General features: G+C 58.0%; 2 protein-coding genes across 2 annotated transcripts in view; one reads left to right on the forward strand and one right to left on the reverse strand.

The window, feature by feature from the left end:
* GRINA (glutamate ionotropic receptor NMDA type subunit associated protein 1) overlaps nt 1-16,357 on the reverse strand; it is a 595,197-nt gene that overhangs the window by 384,555 nt on the left and 194,285 nt on the right. The gene's annotated exons all lie outside the window — the stretch shown is intronic.
* LOC121928653 (protein scribble homolog) overlaps nt 1-16,357 on the forward strand; it is a 31,844-nt gene that overhangs the window by 2,825 nt on the left and 12,662 nt on the right. Inside the window, 22 exon segments of the mRNA XM_042463662.1 lie at nt 17-91; nt 500-644; nt 1,393-1,511; nt 1,676-1,875; nt 2,245-2,411; nt 2,512-2,642; nt 3,067-3,192; nt 3,684-3,959; nt 6,338-6,715; nt 7,803-7,865; nt 9,322-9,348; nt 9,350-9,412; nt 9,657-9,734; nt 10,775-11,089; nt 11,415-11,495; nt 12,357-12,617; nt 12,967-13,077; nt 13,378-13,554; nt 13,659-13,775; nt 14,623-14,811; nt 14,923-15,042; nt 15,196-15,252. Of these exon segments, the coding sequence (XP_042319596.1) occupies nt 17-91; nt 500-644; nt 1,393-1,511; nt 1,676-1,875; nt 2,245-2,411; nt 2,512-2,642; nt 3,067-3,192; nt 3,684-3,959; nt 6,338-6,715; nt 7,803-7,865; nt 9,322-9,348; nt 9,350-9,412; nt 9,657-9,734; nt 10,775-11,089; nt 11,415-11,495; nt 12,357-12,617; nt 12,967-13,077; nt 13,378-13,554; nt 13,659-13,775; nt 14,623-14,811; nt 14,923-15,042; nt 15,196-15,252 (3,276 nt within the window).

Raw genomic sequence — 16,357 nt, forward strand, 5'->3', positions numbered from 1 at the left:
CCTTTCTCCTCTGCAGCCAGACACGCTGGGTGCCCTGCCAAACCTGCGGGAGCTCTGGCTGGACAGGAACCAGCTTTCCTTGCTGCCCCCCGTAAGTACCCTGTGGGGACCCTGCCATTCCTGCGTGCTTCCCTTTGCATAGTGTCACGGCCTGGGCATCCTCTAGAAACCTTCCTCACACACACTTTTCAAAGAGAGAGCTTCTCAGCCTTTCAGGTTTTTACATTGGGCTGTGCATGAAAGCCAGCCAGAAAAGAGAGCCACACCGTGGTCCCATTGCCCCCACCCCCAATTGAGCTGCTTCTTGAGACCCACATTTGAAGAGAGGGGGACTGGCAAGGGAAGTGGCCTCCCTGGCTCTGGGGAAGGGGAGGAGGTGGAGCTGCAGTGGACAGATCACACACCGGTGCTTGGGGGGGGGGGGGCGGGGGGGGGGGGGGGGTCGGGGGAACTATCCATGGGGGGGCTGGGCCCCAACTGTTCCTTCCTTGGGTCCCAGGAGCTTGGCAACCTGCGACGGCTGGTCTGCCTGGATGTCTCTGAGAACAAGCTGGAGCGGCTACCGGGCGAGATCAGTGGGTTAGTGGCGTTGACGGATCTGCTGCTGTCTCAAAACTTGCTGGAGTCCATTCCGGATGGCATTGGTGAGCGGGGAGGACTGCTACACAGGAGGCGGGGGACTGAGGTTGGGCTGGAGGGTGGGGAAGCGGAAGCTAAAGGGTCTGTTGATTTGTTCCCCTCTTTTCTGCCAGAGCTGGAGTTCATAGCAGGGTGTACTGAGAATGTTTAGGGAAAAGCTTGGCTATTAAACTACACTTAAACAGATTTTAATACTAAAGACAGCTTAAGACTACATTGCGGAAGAAAACGCAGCACCCAACTGATATCAAGCCATTTTCTTAACACCTGACCGATTGCCTGAAAGCCCACCTTGAACTGCAAGCAGGAAGCAGTTGAAGAGGGAGTTTCACAGCCTGGGAGCAACCACCCAGAAGGCCATTTCCGCGATGTTCCCAGCAGACGTGGCTTTGAGGGTGGCTGGGCAAAGCAAAGGGTTCCTCTGAGTAGCTCAGGGCATCCCAGACAGACCCATCATTTTAGGACAGGCTCTCTGGAGAAGGCTCTGTTTGGGCATGGAGTTGACCCATTGAGACCAGCGTGCTGTAAGTCAGGCACAACCAAAGCAGGCATGACCAACTTTGTAGCTGGGCATGGTGCCAGTGGGTTGTCTTGTCTGGCTTTACCTGCAGTTCCGTTGTGGGAGGGCTGCAGCTGGCAGGATCCCCGGTCTGGTAGTGGTCTCCCTCACTTGGTTTCCCCAGTGGGGGGGTGGAGGGTGGGATTACAGAACCCCTGGGGTCTGACACATTACTCTCTTTGCCCCCGGCCCAGGCCAGCTGAAGCAGCTTTCCATCCTGAAAGTGGATCAGAACCGACTGGTGGAAGTGACTGAAGCGATCGGAGACTGTGCAAATCTCTCAGAGCTCATCCTCACTGAAAACCTGCTGCCGGTAGGTGTGCCTGAGGGCCGGGGTGGAGTGGGGCTGACTTATGGACGTGGGGTGCCAGAGGGCTTGGCAACTCCCTATGTGCTCTTGCTCTTCTGCTCCCTTCTGGCCAGTATGTGGGGTGGGAGAGGGTGGTCCCTCTCTGGTGACCTGTAGCCTTTTTCCAGGCCCTGCCCAAGGCCCTGGGGAAGCTGACCAAGCTGACTAACCTCAACGTGGACCGGAATCGACTGGTGGCCCTTCCCCCAGAGATTGGGGGCTGCAGCAACCTGAATGTGCTGTCCCTGCGGGACAACCGTCTGGAACACCTTCCTGCCGAGCTGGCTGGCACCACGGAGTTGCATGTCTTGGATGTGGCAGGCAACCGGTGAGCATGAGGGCTGGAAGAGTGGGGCAGGGGTCTTTGGGACAAAAACTAAGGTCTGTGGATCCCCACAAGCCCCTCTGCCCTGGGACCCTTTCTTAGAGGCAGGAGCAATGTAATGTGAACCAGTTTGGATTGAGAGGGACTGGTGTTGTTCACGCTCTACCCGACAATGCAGTCTCTTGTCCTTTGGGGTTCCCCCAGTCCTGCTAGTGTGTGCCTGCCCTATCCCAGAGGCTACTGGGGCTCCTGCTGCCTTCCTGAGCAGCACCCACTGACCAGAGGGAGAGAGCCGCTGTGCGTGCATGTGTGGGTGTGGGGGTGTGCATGGGGAGAGTCCCATCTCTGCTTCTTGCCCTCCCCTCTGCCCAGGCTGCAGCACCTACCCTTTGCCCTGACCAACCTCAATTTGAAGGCGCTCTGGTTGGCCGAGAACCAGTCCCAGCCAATGCTCAAGTTCCAGACAGAAGACGATGAGAAGACAGGCCAGAAAGTGCTGACCTGCTACCTCCTGCCCCAGCAGCCTTCCCCTAGTCTTGGTAAATGGAGGGACCAGCGATGGGGGGCTGAGGACTGGGGGGGGGACTGGGGTGCACAGACCCCATCACATCTCAGCCCCCTGGTATCCCCCTCCCACAGAGAACCTCCTTCAGAGCAGTGTGGATGAGAGCTGGACGGACACGAACCTCAACCGGGTCAGCGTGATTCAGTTCATGGATGATCCCAAAATGGAGGAGGAAGAGGATGAGGATGCAGGGGCAGAAAGGAGGGTGAGTCCCAGTTCTGGGAAAATAGCAGGATACGAATAAATGTGATGATGGTGATGGTGATGAGTGGGGAGGGACCTGTGAGGCTGGGTGCCCGTTCCAGAGCCTGTTCTCCTGCGGTCACCTGCTGTGTTCCCCTTCCCTCTCATATCCTAACCATGGGTCTGCTGGATTACAGGGAGTCGAGGAGGCTTGTTTGCAGCAGGAAAGCTTTTCCACTTGTGTGGGGGGTCCAATTGGCTACCTCCCGCCCTCGACCCACAGCTGTGGCCCAGTGCCTCTTCTGTGGCTGGGGTTGGCGGGACTGCCAGGGCTGGCCCCCTCCTTCCTGGCGCTGCAGCTGAGGGGCTTTTGCTGAAGGCATGTGATGAAGGGCCCCCTCGACCCATTTGCCCCCCAACCCCATGTCCCCATGCCTCTCTAACAGGGCCTGCAGCGGAGGGCAACACCCCACCCCAGCGAGCTGAAGTCCATGAAGAAGGTGATGGAGGGACGACGCAGTGAGGCATCCGCAGCCAGGCTAAGTGCCGAGAGGGGGAACTCAGGTCCAGAGGTGAGCCTTTGGGATGGGAGAAGAGGGGCTCTGTTGCTTAGGAGGCTGGTCATGGGAGAGCCCCCCTCTCCCCACAGCTGGTGCCCTTCTTTTTCCGTAGTTTCCAACCTTTAGAACAAAAAGGATGACCACAAGAGCGTCCACTATAATGTTCCCCTGCCCGCTTATTCCAGAAAGCACCCTAGTCCCCTTCGTATAGCTGTATTGTTATATTATTTTAACGTATTTTAATTAGAATTTGTTTTAATTATTGTAGTAATTTAATTCTATTTTAATATTTGATTTTTGTATGCATTTAATTGTATGTTGTTTTTCAATGTTGTAAGCTGCCCTGAGTTCCTGCCTTGGGAGAAGGGAGAGATAAAAATAATAATCATCATCATACTTATCATTATCTCCATCTTCTGGGAGGTGGCAGCATGTGGCCCCTGCTATGAACCCTGTGCTCTCCCCCTTGTGCCCTCTTGACATGCTCTGTGCCTTCTGCACAGCCCCAGAAGAGGCTGAGCGCCACTTCCAACCGCAGCGAGGACTCGCGTCTCTCTGGCAGCACCATTTCTGCCAACTGCCATGCAGAGGAGGAGGAGGCAGCGGCCACCATGAGAGGGGTAGCCCCCCAGGGAGAAGCAGCAAGAGGCTCTGGGGCCACGTCCAAGGGCCCCGGAGCAGAGGAGAAGGTGCCAGGGCAGCAGGAGGCGGCTGCACTGCAGGAGAAGACCAGGGGGGGCCAGGAAGAGGAGGAAGAAGAGGAGGAGGAATACAACGAGGTAGGAGCCGGCGGGCAGCAGGGCGATGAGGGTAGTCAGAACCCCCACTTCCTAGCCTGTCATCTGGATCTAGGCAACTGTGACTGGCCATGTTGACGCCACTCCTCAGGCCTCCTTGCCCCCCCCCTCTCTCCCAGCTGAAGGGGGCCACCACTCTGGCAGGAGAAGGCCCTGTGGTTGGCACTGGGAAAAGAGGACGTGACCTCCCAGCAGCACATTCATTGGGGTGGGCTAGACTGGGGCCCCTTCCCTGAACCAATATCCATGTCCACAGAGAGTGCTGGGGGCCCCTTGGGCAGATGGACAGAAAGGCCTGGAGGGCACTGGCCTCTGGGTCTTGGTAGCAGAGAGTGCCTTCTGTCCTCCAGAAAGGGGGCCCACCTGTTAGCCACCTAAATAGCAGATGGCTATCGTTTGCAAACAGCAAGTGAGGGCTTCTGGGTTGCGAAAGGAAATGGGCTGAGGAGGAGGAGGAGGAGGCAAAGTGCATGGCTGAGCGGCCCTGGCATGGCGGCCTGCTGCCATGGGTGGGCATTTGTCCTGGTGCCGGGCGCAGGGAGCCATGGCCCTTGGACACAGCAGCCTGGGGGAGCCATTTGCAGAGTCATTGCTAGGTTTCCTGACCACATATATGGCCGTCCTTTAATCATAGATTTGGGAGAGACCACAAGGGCCATCCAGTCCAACCCATTCTGCCCTGCAGGAACTCTCAATCAAAGCACACCCTATACATTTAGCCTCTGTTTAAAGACATCCAAGGAAGGAAACTCCACCATACTCCAAGGCAACGTCTTCCACTGTCACACAACTCTTACTGTCAGGAAGTTCCTTCTAATGTTTAGGTGGAATTTCTTTTCCTATAGCTTGCATCCATTGTTCCAGGCTCCATCCTCAATATGGCATCCCTTCAAATTTTTAAACAGGCTATCATATTACCCCTTTACCATGTCTTGTCCAAGCTAAACATCCTCAGCTCCCTTGCCTCATAACGCTTCATGGTTTGCAGACCCTTCACCGTTTTAGTCACCCTCCTTTGGCCACACTCCAGCTTCTCAATGTCCTTTTTGAATTGTGGTGCCCAGAACTGGACACTGTTTTCCAGGTGAGGCCTGACCAGAGCAGAATAGAGGCGCACTTAGACTTCCCTTGATCTAGACACTATACTTCTATTGATGCAGCCTAAAATCGCATTGGCCTTTTTAGCTGCTGCATCACACTGTTGACTCATGTTCAGCTTGTGGTGTACTAGGACCTCTAGATCCTTTTCAGACATATAAATCTCCCTAAGCCAGGTGTCCCCCATAATCCTATATCTGTGCATTTCATTTTTTCACCCTAAGTGCAGTACCTGACATTTCTCCGTGTTGAAATTAATTTTGGCCCACCTTTGTAATCTATTGAGGTCATTTTGAATCTTGATCCTATCCTCTAGGATATTAGCTACTCTTCCTAATTTGGTGTCTGGGCCTGAGCTAGAGGCCATTATTGCTGTGTCCAGTGGCAGAGAGTTTTGCAGGATCCATTCTTCACAAAGAGGCAGTTTATGTTGGTCCCAAGACCTTGGGATCGGTCAAGGGGTGGCAGGAGGACCCCTTTCTTCTTCTCTCCCTGCTGCAGCTTTCCTTCTTTTGAACAGCCCCCGCCCTTTCCTCTGGGGTCTTCCCTGGGGTCATTTGCATTGCCCTTTTTGCCATCTGAGCCAGTTTAATGGCATCTGTCTTCAGATGCAGTGCCCAGAACCGCTGGCTGGGTGGATCGCCCTCTCGCAGGAAGCAATAAATCCTGTGTTCGTTCCATTTCTTCCATGAAGGTCTTGTTGTTGTTGTGTGCCTTCAAGTCATTTTTGACCTACAATGACCCTTGGGCGAGATTTGTTTAGGGGAGGTTTGGCATTGCCTTCCCCTGAAGCTGAGAGGATGGGACTTGCCCAAGACCACCCAGTGGTTTTCATGGCCCAGCTGGAAATCAAACCCAGGTCCCCAGAGTTGTAGTCCTGCGCTGACACCACTGCACCAGTCTGGCTCTCTTCATAAAGATTACCTTGCGGTTTTTAAATGGAGCGACCAGCCAGGACCCCTTTAGTCTGAGAGTTCAGGTCAAGCTGCCATAGAGGGGGCCTGCCAGATTTGCGCAGACCACCATTCCTTTGCAATATCTTTGATAGAGAGGCGGGATATAAATAAATTTTTATTGTATTTAATTATAAAGCAGATCTCCCCCAGTTTGGGGGCTGCTTCCAGAATTGCCCGCCAAGGAGTGTAGCGCTGGGGTTTCAAGCACAAGCCCTTCAGGGATTTTGGAGGGGGGTTGAGGCCTCTGCAATGGCTGGGATGGCCATGTGAGTGTTCCTTTCCCATCTGGGTCCCATCTCTTGGCAGCCCACTGTGCATTTTGCTGAAGACACCCTTGTTCGCGAAGAGGAGGAGGAAGAGGAGGAGGAGGAGGAAGGAGAGGTGCACCCATTCCCAGCAGGGAAGCAGCGGCTGATCCGCAAGGACACCCCTCATTACAAGAAGCACTTCAGGATTGCTCAGTTGCCTCGCCCTGAGGCGGTGGTGGCCCTCTTGCAGGGCTTGAGTGCTGATGGGGGGCCCCAGGAGGAGGACGAGGAAGAGGAGGAAGATGCTGCGGCAGCAGAGGAGAAGGAGGAAGAAGAGGAGGAGGAAGAAGAAACAGAGCCCCAGCAGACAGGCTGGGAAGAGGAGGAGGAAGAGGAGTCCAAGCTCGGGACCCCCATTGCTCCACCCTCGGTCAAGGTAGGGCTCCGGTCAGGCTCCAGGGAGGGGGGAAGGACAGAGGGTGCAGGACGGGTGCCAGTCCCACGCTGTCTCTCCTGGGCTCTCTGCCCTTCTTCCTACCCTTTCTCCCTCAGCTGGTCCTAGGGATGAAGTGGGGCCACGTGGTTTCTCTCTGTCCTCTCGGCCCCTCTCTTCCCAGGATAGTGGCCCTCCTCCTCCTCACGCAGCATGTTGACTTGGAGGCAGGCAATGCAGGAGCAGCCGAGGCTCTGAATGGGGGTCCGAGTGAGAGAAGGAGAGGGGGATCTCCCCATGCTAGGCAGAGCGGCTCTCTGGTGCTCCTGCTCTCTCCTACCCCTTATGTGTCTCTGTTGCTTCTGCAGGCTCCCTCCCTCTCTCTTTCAGGCAGCAGAGCCCTACTGGCTTTGCAGGGATGGGGTGGGGGCTGCCTCTCTTCCTCCTCAGCCCCTCCTGTGCTGCCATGGGACTGAGCTGCAAGCAGAGGCAAAGAGGAGCTCAATGTGGAATGGGGGTTCCCAGGACCACCACTCCCCCAAGGCCTGGCACCTGTGTCTCCCCCTGCCTGCCTCATAGAGTCATAGAATCATAGAGTTGGAAGAGACCACTAGGGCCATCCAGTCCAACCCCCTGCCATGCAGGAAATCCAAATCAAAGCATCCCTGACAGATGGCCATCCAGCCTCTCTCAACCCCATGTGTTACCTTTGGTTTGTGGCACTGCTCTGAGCAGCCCTTGGACCTCCTGCCCACCCACCCGCCTGCCTGCCTGCCTGCCTGTCTACCCCCCACTGATGGGGCAGAAACTTGGAAAGGAACTGAGCACCATCTGGGGCAGAGCAGCGGAGCAGGAGTCAGGCATCCAGTGTCCAGCATCTGGCATCCGCTTCTGCCCCTCCTTCGCACCCCTCCTTGCTGTCCTGCTCCCCCTCTCTCTTTTTTCTGGTGTGGGGCTCCCTGGTGCTGGGCGTGGGGTCTGCCCTCCTGCCCACCCGCCTGCCCGCCCTGCCTGCCTGCCTATCTCTGGTGGTGGTCTGTTCCTGCTCACTAATCCGCATGCCTCTTTCTGCCGGTTCCTGTCCTAACAGGGGGTGTCGTTTGATCAAGCCAATAATCTGCTGATTGAACCTGCTCGCATTGAGGAGGAAGAGGTCTGTACTGCCCACCTGTCTGCCGCTGGGAAACCCTGCTCCTCTTCCTCCTCCTCTTCGGGTGGGGGCTTCTGTCCTCTCTCCCTCATCCTCCTGGCAGGGGGCTGTCACAAAGTAGGGGTTGGGGGGCAATGGCCTTTGACTGCAGGTGTCTGGAAGGGGGGCGAGGAACAGTTTTGGGGGGGGATGGGATGGTGCTGGTGCTGGTGCTGCAAGAAAACAGAGGCTGCCTTTTGAGCAGTTTCATTATAAAACTGCCTTCTCTCTGGCAGAGCTCACCACCAGCTTGCCAGGGAAGACACACCTAGTACCAGCCTGCCAGCCTCGCCCTACACAGTGGTAGTGGGGTCAGCGTTGGGCTCATTTGGGCCCACAACAGTTCTTTATCGCCTTCCTACCAGGCCCTGTTCTGACCCAGCACAGTCCATGCCGGATTGGCAGGGGCAACCACAACCTGGACTGGGTCCCATCGCCATTCATGCTCATTCTGTGGGGAGCAGGGATGGAGGGTACCCACAGGTCTCAGGAAACCTGCAACACTCGCTCCCCCGGTCTGTCCCCTTGGGCCTTCCCCCTGCCATGCAACACGAGAACCAGGAGCATACGTTCCATCTTTATAAATTGGGGAGCCCAGCCTCTACAGGTGCTGAGTTCTGTGGGCCCAGAGCCACTGTTTCGGGCCAGGGCAGGTACCAACCGGTGGGCACACTGATCTCTGCATCCAGAGGTGCCTGTTCCCTGTCCTCTAGGCCACTTTGCTGTCACAAAGAGAGCTGCCATAAGAAGGACCAGGACAGGGGTGGGGAGGCCCTCTGTCCTTTCAGCTGCCCATGCCAAGAGCAGCCCCTCTCCTGAGAGTCCCATCCCAGTTTGTGGGGTGAACAGACCTCCCTCTTAGGTTCAGCTCCTAGGGTCTCAGGCACCCTCCCTGCCATTATGGCTGCCCAGTTGGCAATGGGTGATGACAGCCCTCAGTTGGCCCCCCAGGTGGGAACGGTTGCTTCCTTCTGCCTGACTGTGCAGTCTGGGGCCTCCTTTCTTCCCAGCCTGGCCAACAAAGGTAACACCTCTAAGTGCCATCCCTGGGGGGTGGGGAAGCCCCACCTTGGTCACCACCCAACCAGGTCCTTGGGACAGGCAGGCGGGCAGTCGTCCACCTGGCACAATTCAGTATAGCCTTCCAGCCCTGGCCAGGCATGTTTCCCCATCAGTACTGGGAGGCAAGAGGAGGGTGGCATGCTGACAGGAAGGACACACATGCATACATGCCCTGATGTGGGAGGCCAGCTCTGGGGAATCTGGCAAAGATAGTGCCCACCCCCTCCCTGCGGTCAAGTGTCCAGTCTGTTCCTGTGCAGGGGAAGGGTCACCCGGAAGGGGGCTGCTTTGGCACGTATGAGCTGTGGTTGCCTCTGCCAACAGCAACCCCTCATTCTCCTTCCTTCCTCCCTTCTAGCTGACACTGACCATCGTGCGCCAGACGGGGGGGGCTGGGCATCAGCATCGCGGGGGGTAAAGGGTCCACCCCTTACAAGGGGGACGATGAGGTAATTAACGGCTGCCCTACCCATACCTTGGGAGCTCTGCTGGTGGGAAGGAGGTTGGGAAGTGGACTACCTCAGGGGGAGGACCCCGAAGCACTGGTGCAGTGGTAGTGAGGAGGCAAAGGGAAGGGTGCCCTGGAAGGGGACAAATCTCTCTGGTGGGAGCCATGAAGAGCCACCCATGGGGGAGCCTGCCTAGCATTGCCCGCTGCCTTCCTCCAGCATTTGTCTCTTTTTCCTCCTGCAGGGCATTTTCATTTCCCGTGTGTCTGAGGAGGGTCCAGCTGCACATGCGGGAGTGCGAGTTGGGGACAAGCTCTTGGAGGTGAGCCTGGGGGTCTTCCTTCCCATCCTGTCCCTCTGTCCCAACTCTGTTGATAGTTTGCTGCTTCTGTTGGTGCTGCTGTTGCTTAAAGGCCTTCCGTTGAGCCCATTTCTGTCCACTGCTCTGCCCACCCTCTGCTCCTCTGAGTGCAGCCTGTAAAAGGTCAACTAGATGCAAAAAAAGTTCACATCAGGAACATTGGCACTATCAATAAAATTAAAAGTCGTTTTTGAGAGCAGAAAGTGTAGAACCAGTTTGACGCACCACCCAGAGCCTCTTCCCCACAAATAGTCCCGAAAGTCCTGTTGGAAAGAAAAGGCCACAGAGGGAGGGCGAGTGGGGAGGGAAGCCCAGCACATGGAAGCAGCTTCCCATGAGGCCCTGACCTCCACCTTCTCACCAGGTGTACTACAGACAGGTGTAGGATGGAGAGGGTCTGTCTTGAAGATCTTGAGATGCAGATCCCCATAAGGGGGGCATGGGGTCCCAGGCGGCCCAGGAAGGAGCCCCAAAGGCTTTGTAGGTCAAAACCAGTGCTTTGGAGGTTGCCCTGAGGTGGACTGGCATCCTGGAGAAGCGGCTGCCACAAGGAAGTGGTGTGGTCCCTGCATCTATCACCCAGCTGCTGCTCCTGGAGTCAATGGAGGCTCCCAAAGACTCTCCAAGGGGAGCCCCACGTGGAGGGCATTGCAGTCATCCAGTGGCCGGCAGGCCAGGCATGTGTCACTGTGGGCAGGGCTGGTGCTCTAGAAAGGGAAAGGACTCTCATGCTGGTTTCCGCTGGTGGTTCCTGGGCTGTATGAAAGAGGGGTCCCATCTTGTGTGCCAGTCTACCTGGGCTCGGAGGTGGGTAGTTGGAGGGAGGGAGGGAGGTGGCAGCTGGCGAGTGCTCCTGCGCAGCCCTCAAACAGTCTTGGCCTTGGTGCATGTGTTGCGGGAGGCAAGACCTATCCCATATTGGACAGACAAAGGATGAGCACAGAAATGCCCAGGGAGCTCTTTCCTCACACCTTTGATGCTCTTCTCTGCTCCCCATCCAGGTGAATGGTGTGTCACTGCATTGTGCCGAGCACCATGTGGCGGTGGAGGCCCTGCGGGGGTCTGGCAGCACCATCTCCATGATTGTTCTGCGGGAGCGGATGGTGGAGCCCGAGAACGCCATCACAGTGACCCCACTGCGCCCCGAGGATGACTACAGCCCCCGGGAGCGACGAGGGGGCCTGCACCTCCCAGGGAAGGTGGACGGCACTCCCCCCACGGAGCGACTCTCCACCTGCCTGATGCGCAACGAGCGTGGGCTGGGCTTCAGCATTGCCGGGGGCAAAGGGTCCACCCCCTACCGACCAGGGGACATGGTGAGGGGGGCATTGGCATGGGTGTGGGGTGCCTTCCGCTCCCCACGGTGACCACTTGGGGGCTGGCATGGGGCAGGGGGGGCTGGCTGGCTGGCTGGCTGGCTGGCTGGCTGGCTAGCTAGCTAGTTGGCAGTGAGGGTGACATGCGATCCTTTTGGCTGCCAGTGCTGCCCAGCAGAGGCCTATTTCTGGCTCAGTGCTGACGCGAGTCCCCCGTTTGGCCCTGGGTGGGAGGAAACAGAGGCTGCAAGGGGCACTTGTTCTGCTGCGTCTGGTTTGGGGAGGACGTTCTCGGAGGGGGCCCTGATCTGCCTCCTCTCCCCAGGGGATCTTTATCTCTCGGATAGCGGAGGGTGGTGCGGCCCATCGTGACGGGACCCTGCGTGTGGGCGACAGGGTCCTCTCGGTGAGTAGGGATTCAGGGGGTGTTTTTGACCAGCACCCCCCCCCCCCCCGCAGTCTGGCTCCTCTGGGCGCCCAGATAAGGGGGTTCCTTTTGAGGAGGAGATATGGGGTCAGGAAGAGAGTGCTTTCTTCTTCTCTTTCTGGATTATTGCTGGGGGCCTCTGGGCTGTTTGTGGAGCACTGACTGTCTTCCAAAGTTTCTCCCCCTCCTCAACATCTTCCGACTGCACCTTCCAGCCTTCCCTTGTTGGCTCCCCGCCTGCAGCCAGGCAGCCCCCACAGCATCTCTCTCTGTGTGGGGGACTACTTCTCTGCCCAGCAGCCTTGGCGAGAGCATGTGGGGCTTCAGTGGGGTAAGCCCCGAGACGGCCTGGTCAGTGCTGGCTTCCATCTGTCTGTCCACCCCTGCCTACTTGCCCCCCTCCACTTTTCTCTCTCTCTCTTTTCTTGCTCCCCCACTTTTTAACTTCTCTGCTGGGTGAGGCAAATGCTCTTCCTCCTCTCCAGCCACTCTCAAATGGCGGCTTCTCCTTCCTCTTTTTGTTTTTAGCTGAGGCAGAGGTAGGGAGGGTGCTGGGTCCTGCCCAGGGCCATATGGATGGCCCCCTTCCTGCGCAGAGCCCCCATTTCGCTCCTCCTCTTCTGGGGCCAGCTTTGGGGAGGAAGGGGGACTTGGGGGGCTCTCCTTGCATTGTGGGCCCCCCCATGATGCCCATCTCTCCTGCTGCCACCCCAATTCGAATCCCCCCAAGGTCTTCAGGTAGCATCCAGGCTAGGGCGGCTGTCTGTGGCCTGGTCCTGGGAGTATGCCCTCCCCCTTCCTCCTCATCACCTTTTTGACGCTGGTTTGGGGCTGTTTTAGATCAATGGGGTAGACATGTCGGAAGCCAGGCATGACCAGGCTGTAGCGCTGCTTACTGCCGCCTCCCCCACCATTGCCCTGCTGGTCGAGAGAGAGGCTGCCGCCGCCCCGCCTACCGAGAGGGACCCTGCTCCCCCAGGGCCACGTGCCCAGCGGGGGCCCTCTCCGCCACCCATCCATGGGGAGAGCCTACAAGAGGAGACGCCCTTGCCACTTGGCTGCCACCTGCCCAGTGCCCTCGAGAGCCAGTACCCGGTGGAGGTAGGTGGGGGGGCAGGTGAGCATCAGGGGGAGTCCGGGGGCGGCGGCGGGAGGGGTGAGGTATATGGATCACATGGTAGAACCCTCTCTTGGGAGGGCTGCCTGCAACCCCTCCCTCCCCACCCCATGTACCGCAGGTGGCTGCTACTGTTTGGGGGAGGGAGGCCCCTGTTTCTGCCCTGGCTCCCCTTCCTGTAGAATCTGTGGCCCCCTCCCTCTGGGGTGGGGTGTTCAGGATACCTCCCTCTGCCTCCCCTTGGGCTGTCGGCTTTTGGGGCTGCCCTCCAGTGCTCTAGCCCTGTCAGCCCATCTCCCAGCTTACATCTCTCTGGTCCCCCTCCCCTTCCAGGAGGTGTGTCTGATCAAAGCTGGGGGGCCACTGGGACTCAGCATCGTGGGTGGGAGTGACCACTCCAGCCACCCTTTTGGCATCCAGGAGCCGGGGGTCTTCATTTCCAAGGTAAAGGCTGGGCAGGGGCAGGGTGGCCAGTGGAGGGCAGCCCCTTGGTGCAGTGGTAGGGTCTCTCTCTGCTGCTGCTTCTGCTGTCGTCCATCAGGGAGGGCACAGTGGGCAGAGGCAAGAAATGGGCTTCACTTATTCTTACGATTTAACACGGTTGCCCAGGTAGGAGTCACGTGAGGAATGGCTCTGTGTGGTTCTGCATCCACCCTGAACCCTCCATTCCCACCCCCCTACCCAAGACCTCCCTTAGCAGCCAGTGTGCCCATCCCCCACCCACATGTCCCTCTTGTCTCTCAGGTCATTCCCCGGGGACTGGCCTCCCAGAGTGGGCTACGCGTGGGGGACCGGATCCTGGAGGTGAATGGTGTCGACCTCCGCCATGCAGCCCACCAGGAGGCTGTCAATGCTCTCCTCTCCCCGACACAGGAGCTGAGGATGGTGGTCAGGAGGGACCCTCCGCCGCCTGGCATGGAGGTAGGTGGCAAGAGGGGCAGGGTGGGGCAGGGTGATCCACCCCTTTACATGGAGTGGAGTGGGGGTGGGCTTGCTTCCCTCCCCAACCTCCCCTCTTATTGCAGGAGATTTGCATTGAGAAGAGGCCGGGGGAGAAACTGGGCATCAGCATCCGAGGTGGTGCCAAGGGCCACGCAGGGAACCCCTTTGACCCCACAGACGAAGGCATCTTCATCTCTAAGGTAGATTTATGAAGAGTCCTGGTTGGGAGAGACCCCCAAGGGTCACCCAGTCCCATCCCTTCTGCCAGGCAGAACCAGGCAATCAAAGCACCTTGGGCACTGTGACAGGTGGATATCCAGCCTCTGCTTGAAAAAGTGAGGAGGATTATGGGGTGGGGGTCGGGGTACAATCATTCTTCCTCCTCGGTTAGGAACAGGCGCCCCCGGGTGGGGGCTTTTTTCTGGAGGGGGGGGGGGGGAGTGGGTCCCTTGTCCACATCACAAAGCGTTTTGTGGAGGTGGGAGGGATGGTGGAAGTGGGGGCTCTTTTTCTTCCAGCCCCCACTCTCACGTTTCCCCCCAGAACTAAAAAGAAAGCTTTGCCTCATGAAGCATCTTTGCTTAGAAAAGGCAGAAGGTCACACAGACCACCCAAAAGAGAAGGGCACCAAGGCAGCCCCTCTGCCCCGTCAGTAAAGGCCTGCTGGACAGGAAGCCCTGGGGGTCTCCAGGAGAGTAAGGGGAGGCTCTGGGGCCCCACTTTCCCCGCACGGACTTCCTGGATTGTGGTGCCTTTGTGCGTCTGTGTACCTCCGGCCAAAGGTGGAGGGGCAGTGTGGTGCCCAGCTGTTCCTGGCCCTCAAGCTCAAAGTGACACAAGGCACGTCCTGCCCCACCGCCTTGGGATGGGGGTCGCTCCCCTGAGCGTGTTCCACAGGAATGCTGCCACTTTCCCATGGGGCTGAGCTTCAGGCTGACTCCAAGGACAAGATGTGGCCCCCCTCTTTGTTCCCCTGGGCTGACCGGTGCCCCCCCTCCTGCCACGGCTGCAGCTGGTCCTCCTCCTTCCCTCTCTTTTGCCATGTAGGTCAGCTCCACAGGGGCGGCGGCACGTGATGGGCGCCTGAAAGTGGGCATGCGCATCCTGGAGGTAAACCACCAGAGCCTGCTAGGAATGACTCATACGGAAGCAGTCCAGATTCTTCGCAGCGTGGGTGATGCCCTCCTGGTGCTTGTGTGTGATGGGTTTGATGCCAAGGACGTGGCTGCCATTGAGGTGGGCAGCATGCCTAGCCAGTTGGCCCCTTTTGCCCATACTCTGGGGTGTTTGCCATGCACCCAGGTAGGGCCGGTAGCGTGATTCACTGACCCCTCTACCCCTGCGCAGATGTCTCCGGGGATCATAGCCAACCCCTTCGCTGCTGGGATTGGGCGCAAGAACAGCCTGGAGAGCATCTCCTCCATCGACCGAGACCTCAGTCCAGAGGAGCTGGACATTCTCCAGAAGGTGAGTGGGGCAAGGTGGAGGAAAAGGGGTGCACCCTCACCCCCTTCCTTCCTGGCCCCTTGGCCATTTCAGTCATGGGAAGGACTGCACTTCCCCCGGAGTGCCAGGCCGTTTTGGGCGCAGAGCTGCTGACGGCCCCTGCTTTGTCCCCAGGAGATGGAGATGATCAGAGAGACAAGCCAGTGGGAGAGGGAAGAGGCAGAGAAAGTGGTGAGGCTGCCCGCCCCCCTCCACCTGCCACTGCCGCTGCCACCCTCCCCTCCTTCCCCCCAGGTGAGGCAGGGGGCTGCTGGAGCATGATCTGAGGCTGAGGAGCTCCGCCTCTCCTTCCCACAGCCCTCCTGCCCTCCTGCGGCTGCTGCTGCCACCCCACTTGCTTCTCTGGTATCAGGGTTGGGAAAGGGCTGTGAGGGAGCTTGGCACTGGGAGGAGAGGGACAGGGGGGGCTGTAGCGCTGGTGAGTCCCCCATTGGCATCACAGGTGACCCAGCCCTTGTGAGAGAGCTTTAGAAAGCTGCCATCTCACAGGGCCCCGCTTCTGCCTGGTAGCATAGATGGTTTCCCCAGTATTGGCATAACTAGAGGGGAATGGCGGGCAAACAGGAGCCCCCTTGAGCTTTGTACTTGGGTCCCCCCCCCACACCAGTGCCCCTCCAGACATCTGCCTTGGCTTTGATGGCTGGCCAAGGACTGCCCAAGTTTTTCTCCATCGGCCCTTTGACGCACTCTCAGCTCTGTTCCCTTCCCAGCTGCCCTTCAGTCTTAAGGCAAGCCTCATCAGAGTGCTTCTGCCACTCCTTACCTTTGATGTTGAGATTGTTTCTGGGGAGGGGTGCATCTTGGCCCCATGGGCAGGCCTACCAAGGCATTTTCTTAACAGCCCCCCCCCCCAACTCGGACAAAGTGGAGATCGGATCTTCCGTTCAGATGCTGCCCTCTTGGAATTAATTGGAGCAGAAGTGTGGCTCCTCTGTCCCTGTGTCCAAACTTCTTCCCCTCATGGCAAGACCCCCCACCCCAGTCCCTCACCTTCCCTGCTTCCTCTGTCTCTGCTTCTGGCCGCTTGCAACTATGGATGCTGACCCACTGCGATGTTGCCTTCCTCCTTGGCAGAAGCGGCTGTAGGCATTGACCGTTGCTGGGGTGAGGGAGACTTTGTCAAAGCTTCTGCCACTTTGTGCTCTTTGTTGTAGTGGGGGTCTTTTTCTTCCTTTCTCCACCCCTTCCCTTAGAAATGTGCCTGCTCCATGGGTGCGTTTCCCCTCGCATTCTGCTTCTGATCCTCTCACTCTCTCTTTTTTTGTGGGGTCTCCTC

The sequence above is a fragment of the Sceloporus undulatus genome, chromosome 4 (assembly GCF_019175285.1).
Source record: "Sceloporus undulatus isolate JIND9_A2432 ecotype Alabama chromosome 4, SceUnd_v1.1, whole genome shotgun sequence".
NCBI lineage: Eukaryota > Metazoa > Chordata > Lepidosauria > Squamata > Phrynosomatidae > Sceloporus > Sceloporus undulatus.